Genomic DNA, 18,428 nt, shown 5'->3' with positions numbered 1-18,428 from the left:
TATTTGAGTTTGGTGTGTTGAGGTAGGGCAGCCTATTTTTTTTAAGTCATACCCAGGCCCCAGTACTCACAGCACACTATGTTAATTAGTGCTACAGTCTTTAAAGCTCTTGTCACTTGATTTCCATTGTCTAGAATGGGAAATTTCACTGTCTTTTATTTCTCTCTGTGTGTTTTTTCTTTGTTTTTCAAAGTTAAGTAAGTGATCTGATAACTACAGGTGAAATAAGGAATTTTTGACAGAATGTTCACCAGCTTTGATTGGCCCTTCATGCAAGTTGGACTCTGAGGTCTTTGGCCAGCTAGAGAAGTAAATAATGAGATGATGATTTCTTTGTTTTATCTGAAGGCTTACTAAAGTTGTTCGGAGCAGCCTCATTACTCTAGTCAAAGCCATTAAAGGCCAAGTGCTGATGTCATCTGAACTTGAAGATGTTTTCAACAGCATGCTAATGGGAAAAGTACCATCGATGTGGGCTGCCAAATCCTATCCATCACTGAAGCCACTGGGAAGTTATGTGTCCGATCTCCTCTGTCGTTTGGCCTTCTTCCAGGTGTGCTAAACTGAGACTGACAGGTCTAAGGCCTTGGTAGCTGAAAGCTGAATAGGTAAAACGTGTGTCAGTACTGCCCTCACTCAGCAGTACCCTTACAGCTCGATTGTGAACTACTTGCACATACTCATGACTAAATATACGCTGCATTAACAGCACTGGAATTAGCCAGGCAGTTGCTCAGCAGGGTGAGTTGAGAGTATAATCCTTTGGTGCTAATCCAGTGTTGCATTTGGCAATTTCCATTTTTCTGTTTCTGGAAGATGCATTTTACTTTGCAATGATGTCTTAATGACTTCCCTGCTCAAAGGACACTGAACCAGGTGTGAAAATGCTTTAGAAACAGTTCATAACAGGCACTATTAATTTTTTTATATGTGCCTGTAAATCTCTTTCAACTTAAAGAAAAAGTGACACCACTTTACACACTTTTTGAACAAGTTGTTTTATTCTTTACTCAACCTTCTGTTATTTCACTTGCATGCTTAGTGCTCTCTTCAAATTACTTAAAATTTCAGATGTACCTTAAATGAGGTACTGAGATATAGTGGAATCTCATACAAGTCAGGGGAGGAGAAAGCTAGAAAGATGTGTCTAAAAGATTTGTATAAGCAGTAGAGTTCTCCATTTTTTGGATCAGAGTAGCATATGGGCTTCTTTTGACTCCAAATGGTTTAAAGTAGTGTGGGGACATTCTGCCCTTGCCTCGTTTTTCCTAATTCCTTTGAGATACCCAGCAAAGATACTGGCCTGCGATCTCCTTGTCTGGTATCTTTGTACTGGAATGATTTCCTCTACTAGGATCCGACGTGTTGGCTGTAGTGAGTGCCCTCACAGTGATTGGTGAAGGCACTATGTAAGAAAATTTGGCCCTTTTTTATGTTAGGAGATTGGTGTTTACAAGACTGCAAAAGAGGATATATTGATAAAAGTGTCCAAATGTAATAATTTTTCTTTATTTTTTTCCTGCTGGCTAGTATCTAGACTTACCAAAATATGCTTATGCTGCTTTTTGAAATTTCTTTCTCAGTAGCACTAAGTTCTGGTTGTTTCAGAATAAGTGATTATTTTTGTTGTCATCATAAATAACTGACATCTGTGATTTGTTGTCTCTGAAAAATATAGAACAAATGGTAGCATCCAGGGGGTCCCACCAAGGTTAGGATCTCATTGTGCTGTTTAAGTGTATCTGAAAAGACATCCCTTTTCTGGTGAATTGGCACAGTGAAGCCACAAATGTCTTTCTTCTTACGTTTGTTTTTTTCTCTCCAAATTCAGGATTGGGTCATCAATGGGCCACCTACAGTCTTTTGGCTCTCAGGATTCTTCTTCACTCAGTCTTTTTTGACTGGTGTTTTACAAAACTATGCCAGAAAACACGCCATCCCAATTGACCGTATTGGATTTGAATTTGAGGTAAGAAAATGGAGAGAAATTTTGTTTTTCTTGAACAGCTGTAAACGTGTTCTGGGGCAGCAAGGAATAGTTTTCAAATGAAAAGAAATTTTATTTAAAGGAGTAGTGTCAGACTTATCACTTACAGGATTTAATATACTCCAGATAAAAATAAAACCAAACAATGGTTTAATCATTCTAGGTGATGAAACAGGAGCACACAATGGAGAAAATTCCAGAAGACGGGGCTTATGTGAGAGGCCTTTATTTGGAAGGTGCACGATGGGATAGAGAATCCTTGGTAATTGGAGAATCACTTCCAAAAGTCCTTTATGATTCTTTGCCCATAATTTGGCTGAAACCTGGAGAAAGTTCCACATTTCTTCACATGAACATCTATTCATGCCCTGTATACAAGACAAGTGCAAGAAGAGGTGTCTTATCCACTACTGGCCACTCAACCAACTATGTTTTCTCAATTGAACTCCCTTCAGACAAGCCCCAGAAACACTGGATAAATCGAGGTGTGGCAGCCCTATGCCAGTTAGACGACTGAGAGTACGCAAGTCAAAAAACCCTTGCATTTTGTTATTAAAAGATACATTTTACTCCCCAATGGCTGCAGTCTTTTTTTATATCATGATTTCCTACTGACTTCAAAGGAGCTCCCAAATCTTTTGGTTTTTAGCCCTTCCCAGCCACTGAGCAAGAATGACTGAAAACAGAACACTAGAAACAGAAATTTAATTCAAAGGCCTGGGCATCCCCTTGCATAGATCAGAATGAACAGAACTCCCATCAAACTCTGTGCCACCCACGTCATTACAAATCTTGTGAAATCCTATTATTACCACCTAGTTGCTATCATAGAGTGTTTTTTTTTCCTTCGTTCCATGAAATTGGGCCCGAAGAGTTTTGCTGCTGATTTTAATGGGAATCTAATGCACAACTTATGTAATTAAGACTCTGTGGATTTGCCTACTACTTCTGTGTCCCAGGAGTATGTAGGGCAAGGAGCAAGGATAAGAGAATAGTCTGTTGTCAACACGTAAACCCAATCCTCAGCTAGAATGAACTGCCAGAGCTGTATTATAAAACTATAGGAACTGACACTCCTTGAAAGATGTGCCTTGGAATTTTCATGGAAAACTTCTAGACAGCACATGCATAGGGATCCTACCATTTCTCAGAGCGGTATGCTTGTCTCATATTTTCTTAACTTTTTTAATTTCAGTATTACTTACCTACATATCCCAGGTGCCTAATAAATGGAGCTCTTTCCTTTCTCTCATAGCTTTTTTTACTTCCTCGTCTTGCCCTCTTGCATGTTGGATTAATAACCATCTAAAATTTTCAGTTGTTTAAGCCTTTTCATCAGAGAAGCTCAAAGCATCTTGCAAACATTAATTAAAAATAAAGTAGCCTGAACATCTTCAAAGAGCTGTGCAGTCATTAACTAATCCCCACAGCATGCCAAGAAGGTACTAAAGATGCATCATTAGACTTGTTGTGTACACATTACAAGAGAAGCACAAAGATCAAGGCGAACATTTAAAAAAACCCCACTGCATAAACATCCACTAATTTGGAATCTTGTATTTTTTTTTCATTACCCAAATTGCAGCATTTTAATGACTTGCTCGAGGCCGCACAAAGTCAAGATATGCAGCTATAATTCAGCAATTCCTAGTATCCTGCTACAATCATTAAGTGATGCCGCTACTACTCGTTAAAGCATATGGTTCTTGTCATAGGATTTATCTGTTGTGCTTAGCTTTTCTGGTTGAAAACAGTATTCATTATTTGTTTATTAACCACTGGTTTGTTTTATACAGATACTCATAAAATAGTAACTTTTAAGAATGGTAAAAAACAGATAAGAAGTGTTACAGGTATGTTGTATAGTGCTACTCTGCACAAAGATATACATAGGTAATTAGTACAGTATCTTCATGTACCATGTGTACCATATTTGATGCCTCATTAACAGTACGGTATGCAGGCATTTGGTGCATCTTTATTGTTACATGGTGACTACAGCAAAGGTGTCATGTCAGGACACTTAATGGATATTTGTTTATTTGATAAAGGGGATAGAGATGTGCAGGTGTCTCAGCTTACTGATAGGAAGAAACTACTCTTAACAATTTAGACTAAATGATATTTGGCACCTATAACAAAAATAAAACTTGTTTATGCATGTTAGAGCCCAGTCACCCAAACTGACAATGATTTTTGAGAAGAGAATCAAGTTTCAGAAGATCTATAAATAAATTAAGATTAATAGTCCTTTAAAAAACCTGTCTTTTCTTAGCCTCGTAAGAGTAACATAGATACTTTGTACTTGTCATGTAATTAAAATTAACTGAAATTTACTACATATTTTACATTGTGGTAATTACCGTGTTTTTAAATGGTGGCATCTGATTTTTGTTGTTATTACATCAGCAGTTCAGATCAGTATTTAGGTCACTGTGGCATCAGAGAGCACAATCCAGTCATGACCCTCCTTTTGCAGATGCTTTGCATGCAGGCCAAAGGGGCTGGACCTGCCCATTAGATCCTGCCCTGTGGATTGATCAGATCAGTCACTGCTCTCAAAAGGATCTTTCTATTTAGATTTGAGCGTATGCATGCAAGTGACTGGTGACAACAGAGTAATCGTTCTTAAAATACTGAAATGAAGAGAAGTTAAACTTTGAGGACTGTTTCTTCATCCTTCAGATAATGCTAGTCTTGCAAACACAGCCCTCCAAATTAAACCATTTTAAATGAAAAGACAGATTCACTAGTATATGCTAGCTAAATTACATTTTATGAAGATAAGGAACTTTTAAACTGTTTGAAAATACGATGGGATAGCTTGCCATGTGGGTTTCTCTTTAACGCCTTTTTGTGAACGAGCACTAATGGATAGGTTGTTAAATGACACAGTTGTGGTTCTTGTGAATGTACAGCAGCTTTGGTACTATGTTGTGTACAATATCCTTGTTACTGTGTTGATTTTCTAAATGCTTCTTCTGTGTTAATGTTTAGATCTGCAATGAAGGCATCTCTTAGAATGTAATTAAAGATGTATTTCAAGCTTTTGCAGATGTGACCAAAATAGATAGGTAAGAGAGAAGCCTGTAAAAGAGAAAAGAGGCTTCATGCATCTGTTGCTTGCCCCTTCAGCAGGGATCAGGCATGGCTGAGTTGCTTTAGTCCATGATTACTGAAGCACGTGATTTCCTGGGCTGCCCTTACTATTGGAGAAAAAGTACTGGAACTTACTGTTGAGGGATATATATCTTAGAGATATTTTTCTGTGGTTCTTTGAAATGAGTTTTCCAACCTTATTTCCTGAGCATTGTCTGGACCTTCCTGAGGAATGATAAGCTGGTTAAACATTACAATTCACAATGTTTCTTGGCTGAGATGCATTTTTTTTTTAAAAAAAAAAGATAATTCAGCTGTTAGATGGACATAATAAAAATATGAAACATTTTTGGACAAATGAAGTACCTTGTAATAGTAGTAGTAGAATTCTTGGCTTTACGGGTTTAGTATTTCTGTTTCTTAATTAGAAGCTCTCATTAAACAAATCACAGAAAATACCTGTAATTACTGGAAATCATAGATACACAGCCTTGCTAATAACTGAGAGCATATGGCAAAAAATGCAGTATATAGACATTACGGAGCAAGAGAGATGTTTTCCTTAGGAACAGCAGAGAGATGTTTTCAGCTAGGGATGCTGTGAGACAGATAGGGTTAGTACATTTTCTTAGGAGATGGAAACCTTTCTCTTACCTCACCCGTACAAAAATCCATTCCAGAAACAGAAAATACTATGTCTGTTGATTTTAACACTGCTGGGCTGTTAAAGGGAAAGTTATACAATGAAAAAACAAAAGACAGCACAAAGGCCCCAAATTCTTCTACTTTTGAGTTCCTATGAGCTGGAATGTTTTGCCTAATCACATTAGAAACATTAGTGAAAGATGTAGTTCTCTCCTGTAATTAGCATTCTTGGAAATTAATTTATAGGTATGATCACATAAATGACCTTTCTGTCTATGGATAAAAGATGGATATTACTGATACCATTTCTGATGACTACACAGTAGGGCCCCAAGGGAGTGATGTCCATGCTGCTTATTTTCTCCAGATCTAACAGGTATTACAAGAACAAACTTCTATTAGTAGGAAGATAGATCAGATAATTAATTTTAACCTGTTTCAGTCCTGTGATACTTCCCTTGGAATAGATCGGGTCACTGTTGCAACTCAATGAGCATTTCCTCACTCCTAGACAACACTGAGGGGGCACATTCAGTAAGGAGGTGCTGGGTCCATTTCTTAAATGATTGTGCACTTGCTAATGTTAGTGTTAAATTTGGGTTTATAAGTGCATGGCTTCATAAGTTACAACCTTATTAATAATAGAGTTAGGGACAGAATTTTCAGAGAGGAGGTATTATTTAAGTATTCAAGGCCAGATATCATGCCAACACATTACTACTACTACCAGTTAGCGTGCAGGAGAGTTCATGCAACTCAGGACTTATTTCTAAAGAATATAAAGCTAATGTCATCCTTTTATTCTAAGTTTTTCTGTTACCTCCTGACTAGCGTGATAAATTGGAAAGGGACAGTATTTACTGGAAGAGGAGTAAGAGACAGTTAAGGAAGTGCAGGAGAAAGTGTACAGTGAGTGCTTGGATCTGGTGCATTACAAACTCTCAAGAACTCAAAGTGTTTTTAGGACATCTTTTTGCAACTAAAATTAATGTGTAGGAATGACATATCGCACCATCGTTGGGATACTTCTTGACAGAAGTTAGAATTTAATACAATGAGTACCAGCTGACATCTCTGCCTACCTGTTGGACTGAGTTGCAGATGAAAATTTTTTTGTGAAACTCCCTCAGAATGGTAGTTTGCCAGTTTGACCTCCAAAACCAAATAACTCTATTTCAGTTTCTCCTTTCCATACAGAGTTTAACTTAAGCTGTGAAAGAAGGGGTTTGCTCTTCTGACTTGACAAAAGAGTTGGTTCAGTTCTTCCTTTTAGCTGAAGAGCCTCAGGTTTTAACAAATTTCAGTCTTTTCCTTCTTGTGCTGGAAAGTAATGAGGATCAGGCACTAGGTAATTATTTCTCAAACACTTATTTTGAAAAATTAATGGACTATCTAGCATGTTAAAGCATCTCAAATAATGCGATGCTGTTACTGCAGTTCAACTTAGTGGCTTGTCAGTTAAGCAAGTGGATACTCATTTGAGTTACTTAAGGCTACTTGAGCCTTTCAAAAATTGCTTATTTATACTTCCCTTCAGAAATAAACTCAGACTTGTGTTGTTATTTCAGTTTAGTGTAAATCTTCTGTAATTGCAGGGATGCTCCATTGAAATAATCTGCATCTTACAATACGTGCTCAGGACAGAGTTGTGACTATAATATAGACAGTACATTTAGCCTGCTCATTTACATAACTGTTTATTCACCTGATGAGTCGCAACATCAGTACCTTCATTAGCCACATGAATTTTAACAATCCAAAAGATTCACATGATAGTTTAATGGCAAAGAATGAGCCTAAGCTTCCATTCAAAACCCTTGTCTCTGCACAGTTTGGTTTGGCTCAGTTGACACGTCTCTACCCTGGTATAGCAGAATGACAGGAAAAGACTGTGTTTGGACTTCTTTCAGTGAAGGATTAAGCAGTGTATATAATCATGTTAGTTTTTACTGTCTTTATTCCATCCCCCTTTTGCTAGGCTAAAGGAGTTTTGTGTCTTCCTGGCAGCAGTAAATTTGCAAAGCTCCCACTGACAGGCAGAACAATGGCATTTTACATATTACTTCCCACATGAGGCATTCCCAGGAAATAATTATATGGGAATAGATACCTTTGTGGACTGGAGCCATACAGGGTAGTGAGAAATTGGGCTAGCCGGTACCTGTTGTGCTGACTCGCTGTTCTCACTTTTTTCCTCATACTTTCTCATCTGCTTGTAGTTTTTTCATTCTTACAAGTACATTCCTGGGGGAGGAACTGTCATTTTGTTCCACACATGACCAGTTTTAACTTATTTTTAAGGTAGACAAGAATATTTCTTTGCCATTTGTCTATTAGGACTTGGAGAGTTTAGGGTGAGTTGGAGAGCTCAGAAAATGAGATTTCATTGGTTTTGCCCGCTTTAACAGGAAATAATATCCACTGCATTTTCCAAATTTGCTTTTTTGTCATCATTAGCTTCTAGCTGGAATAGCTTGTTGCTTTTACCACCTGTCCTTAAACCCACAGCTGTTGGCTGTGCTTATGTAGTCTCCCAGTACAGTGTGGCTCTTGTCCACAGCTTGGTCTCAGTGGTACTTCTAGCCTGAAGGGCAGAAGGCTCCCCTGACTTCCCTGAAGAGAATTTGTAAACAGCCTGGAAAAAACAGAGGACTGAAAAGGAGCCAAAACGACTGGTGGCCAGTGAGGGGGAAATTAATTTTGTTTCACTTCCATTCACGAGGCATCTGCAAACCAGAAATACCCCGCAGACCTAAGAGACTGAAGAGATAGTTGTAGATACTTGAATAAAGTTGGGGGTTCTGTCCATAATGTAAGAGTTAAAACCTAACATTACAATAATTGTTGAGAAAGCCAGTGTGGTGATTATGTGGAAAAGCTAACCATGTAAAAACGCACCACGGACACCCAAAGCATCTTAAGCTCGCTCCCATCGTGATACCCTGAAGGGAGAGTTTTCAGTCAGTCTGTACATGGGAACCTGAGGAACCCAGGACTGGAATGTTTTACCCCAAGTTGTGTAATGGCATTCCAAACTTCGCGTTTCATGTTCACACCCTTTCCAAAGGAAAGGGGAAAAAAAGCTGACATAGAGGCTCTAGGCCACTCCTCTGCAGTTTGCAAAAAGCCAAAAGGAGTGGTGGCATTTCTGCTGTCTCTTTGCTACTGTCCATTTAGAAACAACACTTCACCATAAGGATACCATCAAACTGGAACATTTCTCCAGGGACAACAGGCAGAGCAGGGACAAGAGAGAAAGGAGTGCAGCTGCATGATGCAGTCACTGTATTTGCACTTGCATGTAGAAGCTCAGGAGGCACTGCGCTTGCTTCTCCTGGACTTTCTTCGTTTTTGTTGACCCTTACACGAGGCACTGTCTTGAATCACAATTGAGCATATATAATCCTCAGACCACTAGAGAATGCCGCTATAGATTAACAGAGTTTGAAAACATGCTGTAATTTGTCCTGATGTCAAAGTAATCTTAATATCACACCTCACTCCTTGAAAAGTGTTACTTTTATTGATTAGTCAGTGGTTGAAATGTAATAAATATTAGACCAACCTTATCCATCATATGCAATGTATCAATTAGCTTTTTGGCCTCAGGAAATGTGTCAGCAAGTGACCAAGACAGTTTCATTCACAGTTGTGCACAAAAATCACCTGGATTGCAGTCCACAGCTTAAATGAAGGGTTATGAAAGTTCATCATGGGATTTCAGGTATATTGGCTTAGAAATCTTCCTTAACTTTTCCTGATGTCGCAATGTACGGCCTTGTTTATGGGCAAGACCCATAGGAGGCAGATGGATCTGGAAAAGAAAATCCCACCAGTTAGGTGCAAACTGAGAAGCTACAAGAAAAAGAAGGCATATATACAGATTAGGTTTCACTGAGTTTTAAATAATTTCCTCACACTTTGGAGGGGGCAACTGTACTGTCTCTTAGAAATTAGATTTCTAAGAGGAGTGCTATGAGTGATTAGTGATACAACTTAGAGCCCCTAAATGTTGTGTTTATTGAAATCCTATATATTCTAGGGTTTGGTAACCTCGTTCTACAGCTTGATATCAGACTGTAATGATAAAATACTTATTGAAATAGGACTCCTGAAAATGTTCCAGAACCGTATGACCTAGAAAACCCTAACAATTGTCTTAAAGCACTGCAGTTTTTTCATACCTATCTAACAAGTCACAAAATAATCCCGAACTGTATGTATTGAAAGACTGCCTCCTTATTGGCATGGTTATATACACCATATTAAAATGCACAATCAATGTCATTGACTTTACAAGCAGAGGGAGCAATAGGTGACAGACTCTCCCTTTGATTGACAAAGTCTTTGTATTTCATCAGACTGTTAGTGGGAGTCAGGCAGCTGTGTTCCCCTTAAGTGATTGAAAAATGTAGGTGTTAGCAGTCAGATGTTATTGTTGCTGAGGCTGTCAGCCTGTAAGATAGCTGTTTAGGTGCAAACAGTGGTAAAAACACTGACTCAAGCGGCAATAGAGATTTCTAGAATCTGAAAAATAATGATTATCCAGTTTGTCTGAGAGAGCTGATCTAAGACTGATCCTTTGGGATTTTGAAGCCACTGCAGAGCATACATTTTAAACCCATTTCTAGGAGCACTGTTTGCCAGATGTGCAGTTATTCTGTATATTGGAGAAAAAGAAAAAGCTATTGTGTGAAACAGATGCTAACAGTGATCATATTCTAGTCAAGCATCTGATGAAGATACAATATAATTTTGACCATAACTGCCTTGATAAGGGAACTATAGGTGTGAAAATGTAATCAACAGGAGTAGAGAGGAAGTCTCTATGGGAGGCAGCGTAAAGTACTACAGACAGAAGTGGCTGGGCAGTGAGGAAACTGTATTGAATGATGCAATAGAAGACACTGCTGCAACTTCCAGCATGTCAGTAATCTTGGACGTGTTTTTCTCTAGGAACAGGGGGAAAGAAGCAGCAACATAGGCAGGTGGTTTTATAAGACTTGATTTTATAAGACCAGGAGAACAATTACCAGTAATGTAGGCTATGAAAATGATTGTATCTATGATAGACATATTATTCTCTCATTCTTTTTTATTATGTGGAAAGATTAACAGATTTGATTCCATTGCAATCTTTTTCTACATTTATCAGTCGGACAAGACTGCCTAAATATTCACAGGCCTTAGAAGTTTAGCTCATGCAACTCTATTTAGGCTTTCACTTCTTATTTTGAGAAGAAATTAGCCAATTTACAGCATAGTAAGATAGATGGAGAACATTTCAATATACATTTGGCTTATTTGGCTCTGATGTAGCACAGCACTTAAATATTGGCTCATCTAAAAAACACAGCGTGGTGACAGTGATGTGAACTTACAGTTTTATTGTCCAGTGAGAGCTAAGTGGATATAGCTTAAGACTTTGTGACTAGATTTATACTCACAGGTCTTGGGTAGGGGATGTTATAGTGAAGTCCAATTTCTATTCTTGCCTTACATTCTTCTATACACTGCTTAATCAATTTTGGATCTGTTACCTAAGATCATACAAACAAATTTTTTGTACCAAGTACAGCAATTAGCAATTGGAAGCTCAAGCGTAAATGATGCACAGCCACATGACTTTCTTTAGCTTTTTTTGGCAATCCCAAGGATACAATGATTGTATTTTTCACATCCATAAAAGGTAACATTAGTATTTGTGTTGACTCAACAGTTCTGGGCTTGATGGCACTGGATATTAAGGCCCAGAGGCTGTCATGACTGAGGCTACAGAAGGAAGTTTTTACCCAAACATGGTATTTTCTCTGTAAAAAGACAATACACTTGTAAATACTAATACATCCATGGAAAAACCACACTCACCCATTTGTCACTCTGCAAGGTAGCTAGAGGAGAAAGGGAAGAGACTCCTTAGTCTACATTCTGTTATCATCCTATCCAGAAACTCCCCTTGAAGTGAGAAATGTGGTGCTAATTGGGACTTAAATTCACTTCTTGATTTTGCATTACTTGCATTTAGTCCCAGACCAAAATAGGTATTGTGATCTTTAATTACAAGGAGGACCTTTGATTACCGTAGAGTCTGTATTGCCCCTTACAAAAGGGTTCTGAAGGTTTGAAATTTCTTCCTTAAGAAAAAAAAAAGTGCTTCTTTTAAAAGAAGTGCCAATAATTGCTGCTTTGGGGGAAAAAAAAAAAGTGTAAGAAGCTACTGAGCTTTGCCATAGCATGGGTAATGATACACTTAGCTAACTTGCTAAAAGATCAAAAACTGCTTCAGTTACATAGGCAGTATCTTTGGAATTTAATTTTTTCTTGGCATTTTTTTAGTGAAAGCTCTGTACCTTTTAGACTTCTACGTAGTTAATGAAGAGCTGAAATGGTTTGAGTTTTCTTATTACTATTTCAGGGGTGAAATTTGAACAATTGCCTGAATACACCAGCATTTAAGATGAATGAAATTTTGGGCAATCATCTCTTAAGTTCATATCTTAGTATCCAGTCACTGAGACAGTGCAAAGAGCAAGAGAGGAACCATTCAGAAATTCAAAACTGTAAGGACACTCACGTTTTTGTTTTTTCGGAATAATGTTTTGGCTTCATTTTTAATGTACTCTTTCTCTTTAATAGTTTCTTCTATCTGTCCTGATGCCGATTGCCATTTTTTGGCTATCTGGAATATCTTGCGGTAAAGGCCAAGAACTTCTTGTCGAGTAACTGGTGTCATCTAAAAAAGCAACACAAACCCCCAAACATATGCGTTAACATTTGAGTTGCTAAAAGGCCAACAAGCAGTACACTTTTCCACACAACTGAATTAGTTAAAAAATATTTCTACCATCTAAAGATATGCTGAGCTATATGAAAAAATCGGAAATAGCTGTAAACAATAATTAGCTGTTGAAAGCTGAAGACAAAGTCCAGCAAAGTATTTAAACTGATACTTAAATCTGTCTCCATTCAAACAGCTTGAGCTCTTGCTCAAAGTTAAGCATTTCCTTTAGCGCTCTGCTGAGTCAGAACCCTGGTACAAGAAAGCCCAGGTTGTATTTCACTGCTATTTTGCAACAGACATTGGGCAAGTCACCGAAACTCTGAGCATCCCCCTTCCTGTGAAGCTGTCATACCAATGCGGACCCTATCTTTGCAAAGCATCTTGAACTCTCTGAATAAAAATACATCATAAAACCACCATGATATTGCTGAAAACCAGTGTAGATTTCAGAGCTTATTTGTGACACCACTACAGTATGTAGTAATGATTCAGCTGGAGTTTGATGTGATGAAAAGGTGATGAAAGCTATTTTATCTAAGCACTGCAGGAGAGGCAGACCAGCTGTGGATTTACGAAAGTCCTGAATGTCTTGATTTTCAGAGAGCTGTGTACCTGCTGAGCCCACTGAATCAGCCTGCAGGCGCAGTAAGAATCTTTGTCAGAAATCAAGAATGAAATCCTATTCTTACTCCATGTAAATGAGTATTTTATCATGTAAGTGATGACACTGTTTCACGCCAGACCACAAATATCCCTGAAACAAACTCCACTGCTGGAGTAACAACACTTCTGACATGGAGTAGATTTGCAGAAACAATGAGTTCAACTTTAGGGACACCACAGCTGTCGCAGGTACCTCGTTGTCCAAATGGAAGATGCAGCAGCACTGCAAAGTAAGTACATGGATATGACAAGGAACAAGTGTCAGGGCCAGGACATTCTCTGACTGTCACAGGATCCATTTGCCACCCTGGAGCTCTAGTTACTGTGGTTGAATCTACCCTGAAATCAGACCTGTAGACACCCGGACCGCTGCGGAAAGCTTGGCAATGCGGCTGTCGCTCATCAATGTGCAGTCTGTGGCAATTCCTGTTAGTGCCAGTAGTAAAAGGGTTTTGGACCAAAGTCTTCTCAGGCCATACAGTTCTCAGGTGGCTGCCTCCACCACAGCAGCTCCACTGGTATTTCCTAACAGTCTCTTGTGGCTTCGGTCAGTCACACCATCTTTTCCTCACCAAAGTCAGAACTACAGATGCTAACCTGTAGGCAGGATTGGGGCTGTAGTTCGTTTTGCTAAAAAATCCCAAACTATTAAATCCTAGCCTTTTTTATCTTAACTGTTGCTCTATCTAAAGACTTTTTGTTGATTCATGACTCTGTTAGGGATCTTAAGAAGTACAGACATAAACTTGGTTTTCTCTGATTCTTAGAACATTTTTAATTTGCTCTTTGTATTTTAAAATGTTTAACCAATCATATTTTTTCCCCCAGGTATAAAAATGATTCTTCCTACCCAGCAGAAAGCATTTTTCGTAAATATTTATGGTATTTCTAGCAAACAAATATCTGCAATAAAATAGCTAGGTAGTCCCAACTCGTCAAACACTTTGGAATAAATGCTTCGCTTTATCCGCTCTACAGCTCCATTTTAGGCAATAAAATTAGTCACGCACAAAGCTACACATGTCTCTGTATCTGAAAAATCATTGCTCCCCTTTGTCAAGTGCATATTTTGTAAAGATAATAAATAGTTCCATTACAAGGGCTGACCTAGCACAGGCTGAGTCCTAAATCACGTCCTCACCTCAAGCCCCTCCTGGCCTCACCCCTCTACTTTTATTTGAAGGTGTCAGCTCTGGCGGAGCTGGTAATACTCTTTGTTCCCTGCTGACAGCTAATAACAGCTGACGGCACTAGAAACTTTCAGTTGAGGTTTTCATGTAGTCCATAAAGAAAACAAGAGGAATAATGTCAGGGAAAAAAAATGTTTAAAATACAGGTTTAAATTCTGATCTATGCATTGGGACAATTTCCAAAGCCACAACATGGGACAGTGCATGCCCTTTGCTCGGAGATGTAATCATACCTGTTGCTTTTGGATTGTAAACATATCAAGAACCTGTTTATAAAGATTTTGTTTAAAAGTTCAGAGCCAACAATATTTTTTTTCCCTGTCAGTTGCTTCTGGTCCCCCACCTAGAACTTTTTTTCTTTCTTTCATTTCTTGGTGTTGGAATTCATACAGAACTGTGTAGCCCTCATCTAGGTATAGGCTCCACTTCCAAATTATTGCTCTCCTTCCCACATATGCTAAATGATGTAAAAGACATGAAGCAGCTTTTCAAATATATTCAGCAACCAGCTGCTCCCATGGCTCGTTTAGTCAACAATTTCTAACATTACAGACCTGCTTATAAACCATTTCTGCAAAGATGCATAAATGAAGGTGTGAGGAGCCCTTCACAGACAGAGGCCCCCATCTATCACGGAAAAGGATGAGAGCAAATAGGAAGAAATTTAAATCCTGTGTCAGATTCTGTGTGGGAGTATAAACAGGGAATAATCCCACCAAGAGCAAAATTACTTCCAACTTAAAATGTTGTAAATGAGATTGGGATTTTTTTCTTTGGTATAAACAGAGCCCTTATCGACAGAAATGTAAGTGATGGTACAAGTCATGTATCAGGTGTAACTTCATCAAGTGACACTACTTGTATTAGTTTTGTGGGTGTGCAAAATGATTGTGAGTAGGACAGAAAGGAAGATAAGGGAAGCTTTCATGTCCTTGTAGTTACTCATCTTGCAACTTAAATCTTCGGCATTTAAATCATAATTATATTTCACATCTCTGGAATGCTAAATGGATGTTACACCACCTTCCCACTAACACTCATCTTGTGGTAGTCACACCCATTGTTTAACTTCTACCACCCTTCACTTTATTGCAGAATGCAGCCCACAGAGGTTAACCACAGGCGTTTCTGACAAAAAGTACAGGGCTGTTGTATTAGCTGAGCAAATTTCAGGTGTTTACTGCAACAAAACAAACCGGGAGAGGTCAAAGGTAGGTCTGGACGCACAGACTTATCAATGGGAAAAGTGGCAGATTGCAGGCTGGTTTTGAGCTGATTGTTCGAATTAAGCCTTTGGAGGGAAGCCAAGCGTTGCCTCCCCAAATAAGCATTTGCTGGATGCTGTGGCAGAGTTCTGACAATGCAGGGTTGTATCGTTCTTTTGATCTCCATGCAAACCCCTGTTATCAACATGCAGATCAAGCACATGAAATATCCCATTGTATCCAAACTTGCAAAGGAGGCTTGAGCAGTTAATGAGTTACTGCATGATGAAGACGCAAACTTTTTTCATCATTAATTTAAACAAATAATCCTTTAGACTATAAAATGTAATAAGTTTTTCTTTCAGGAAACAAACACACAAAAATTCATTTGGATTTTTAGATGGTTGACCTAAAAGTTCAATAATCTGAACAATCAGTGAAACACCAATTGTCTTTTGCTATTTGCAGATTTGTTTAGAATTTAAATTAAAAGTTTATAAGGAAAGGAATCTGTCAACTGCACTGTAACGCGACCCCAATAGTGCACTGTGAAAATGCAGTTAGGATGGAAGGCAAGTTGCACAGACTGACTACTTATATAGGAGCAGCTAAACTAGAGCTGCTTCCCAGCCAGGGATGCTTGGCTAAGCATGTGTGTCCAGTGCTCTCCTGTCTGCACCGCTCCTTTGCTGAAGCAGTAAGTCTGCTTTATTTCATCCTTTGTTTTTGAGTCAAGCATTAGCTACTCATTTTAAACATAAAATCTGCCAGCAGCAAGTACATAGAGGATTTTAGGAAACAAAGGGTGAAAGTAATAGCCCATGGGGAAAAAAAGGATATTTTAAAACAATAGATCTCCTCTTCCACATCCCAGCTAACTAGGGCACACATTAGTAACACACACTTAGTGCTGATGCTGAAACCATATTTGCTCAGGGGAGGAGACAGTGGGGAACAGAACTCTGTGTGAAATAATTTGAAAAAAGCAGCTTTGAACTTCTCAAGATGTAAAATGTTTTATTTAGGAGCAACACAACTTCTATTTGACAGCTGCTTTGCTACTGGCAAGGAGTCCTAAAGACACAATAACAAACTGCTGGGCTGACTGCCTTCTGAATCCAACTATGATCGCATTCCTGTTAGGGAAATAAATGACACAATTCAAAAGCATACTGTATCAACATTGAAGTATGGAACACCACCAGCTACAGCCTATATGACAATCTGTATCTCATATTTCCAAATGCAGTCTTTGCCTAATGTTTATTTAAAGAGATGCAAAAAATTGCTCGCATCTGGCCATTGTGGTTTTTTTTTAAGAGCTAAATTACACTACTTAGCTGAAGAGTGACTTGCAGTCTCTCTCCTGCTGCTAATGCGACAGATAATCAATCATTCCTTTCACAGCTATCCACAGCAACTAGAGGTCAGTAATCCATATTCATCTTTCGTGCAAGTCTGCCAAAATGAGTCTGTGGTTTTTAAGGCAGCAATGAATTTGGTCTGTCATTTCCTTGAGGGACAACTACTGAAACAATGAGTTCCTGTGGCACAGGGAAAAGAGAAGGGGTCACAGATGCCTGTGATAGCCAGGCAGGTCACGTGCCTTCCAGTGATACTAAATTTCAAAATCCAGTTTCCACAAAAGTAATTTTATCTTCCTTAACTCAAATCAAGGACTTAGTGCCCTGTGACAGCTAGTACCCTGCAAACATCGAGCACATGTGGCTGCAGTATGTACCTAGCAAAGTGAAAACTTGATTTGATTTTCATTCTTGATCGAACATTCATACTTAAGATTCAGCCAAAACCAAATCATAGCAAAACTTCAATCACAGCTAAAATAGTCCATCTTCACGTAGTGAAAAACAAACTAAAAAGAAAGATCATATTCTTCCATGATGGTGTTACATCCTCACTTCTACCACCGGTGACACAAGCCTGTAAATTTCAAGACATTTCCATCAAGGATTAATTTGACTCCACATGTTTCTCACTGTTTCCATCTACAAGCTGCAATCATAAATCTGTGCAGATTTGGTGGAAAAGAACCAAGTTACTATATCACTTTATTTAGTAATACCTGAAAGCAAGGGACTTTCACATGGTTTTGGATTTTGTCATGCCAGTATCTTTCTGCTGGCAAATTGAAGTGATCTGAAACCCTGATGTGAAGCCATGATCAACACCTCAACCAGCCTCTTGGAATAAGTCTTTGTACTTACACTGTTCATCAGCTGGGATGGGAACTCTGCCATCCTAGTGGATTTCTAACTGAGCCTGGATCTCTTTTAAGCTTTCTCTTCCCTACGGAGTGGTCTTTTGATCAGAAAAAGGAAACTGCATGCAAAGAGAATATAATCAAATAGTAAAAGCAAGGACTTGGATTTTATCGCTGGTTTTCCTATGTAATTTCAAATAAGTGAAATTGCAGAAAATTAGAATTCTACAGCATTCTCTTCATTTGAATAAATGGAAGTGGAAACCCTTAATTAGTTGCTTTTGATCACAGAGTTTTCATCTTCTTAGTCTGAGGTGGTCAAGGTGTTACGCAGTTTTAGTAGGACATACAGACTGGCTCTGGGAGTGCTCCTGTGCTGTAGTAGCATCAGGAAGAACAGAAATGCTGACTTAGACCGTGGAGAAGAGGAGGGGAAACAAAAAAAAAATTGCTTTATATATTTCCTAGCTTTCTCCTGAAAAGCAAGCAGTGTCCAGGTAAACTCTAAAGCTATATGAACTTGTCCCTAGTCTTGTGCAACAATATTGCTCATGCTTTCATCCATTTAGAACCATTTTCTCCTCCTTTGTGTTTAGTTTTCTATCCATTACAAGCAGAGAAAGAGGTTTTAATGCAG

General features: G+C 38.6%; 2 protein-coding genes across 3 annotated transcripts in view; one reads left to right on the top strand and one right to left on the bottom strand.

Annotated features, from left to right (window-relative positions):
* DNAH3 (dynein axonemal heavy chain 3) overlaps positions 1 to 6,337 on the top strand; it is a 67,034-nt gene extending 60,697 nt beyond the window's left edge. Inside the window, exons 60-62 of the mRNA XM_005228940.4 lie at positions 349 to 553; positions 1,832 to 1,969; positions 2,151 to 6,337. Coding sequence (XP_005228997.3) covers positions 349 to 553; positions 1,832 to 1,969; positions 2,151 to 2,504 — 697 coding nt within the window. The 3' untranslated portion in view covers positions 2,505 to 6,337. The remainder of the gene's footprint in view (positions 1 to 348; positions 554 to 1,831; positions 1,970 to 2,150) is intronic.
* Positions 6,338 to 9,232: 2,895 nt separating this feature from the next.
* Positions 9,233 to 18,428, bottom strand: part of LYRM1 (LYR motif containing 1) — a 10,490-nt gene continuing 1,294 nt past the window's right edge. Inside the window, exons 2-5 of one of the 2 annotated variants that reach the window (XM_055806225.1) lie at positions 17,796 to 17,910; positions 12,306 to 12,464; positions 11,179 to 11,271; positions 9,233 to 9,545 (exon numbers count right to left, since the gene is read on the bottom strand). In XM_055806225.1, coding sequence (XP_055662200.1) covers positions 9,429 to 9,545; positions 11,179 to 11,271; positions 12,306 to 12,464; positions 17,796 to 17,828 — 402 coding nt within the window. In that variant the 5' untranslated portion in view covers positions 17,829 to 17,910 and the 3' untranslated portion in view covers positions 9,233 to 9,428. The remainder of the gene's footprint in view (positions 9,546 to 11,178; positions 11,272 to 12,305; positions 12,465 to 17,795; positions 17,911 to 18,428) is intronic. The other variant, XM_055806226.1, reaches the window with a different exon arrangement.

Source organism: Falco peregrinus, chromosome 5 (assembly GCF_023634155.1).
Source record: "Falco peregrinus isolate bFalPer1 chromosome 5, bFalPer1.pri, whole genome shotgun sequence".
Taxonomy (NCBI): domain Eukaryota; kingdom Metazoa; phylum Chordata; class Aves; order Falconiformes; family Falconidae; genus Falco; species Falco peregrinus.
Note: the sequence above shows the minus strand (reverse complement) of the source record. Positions and strands in the feature narration are given on the sequence as shown.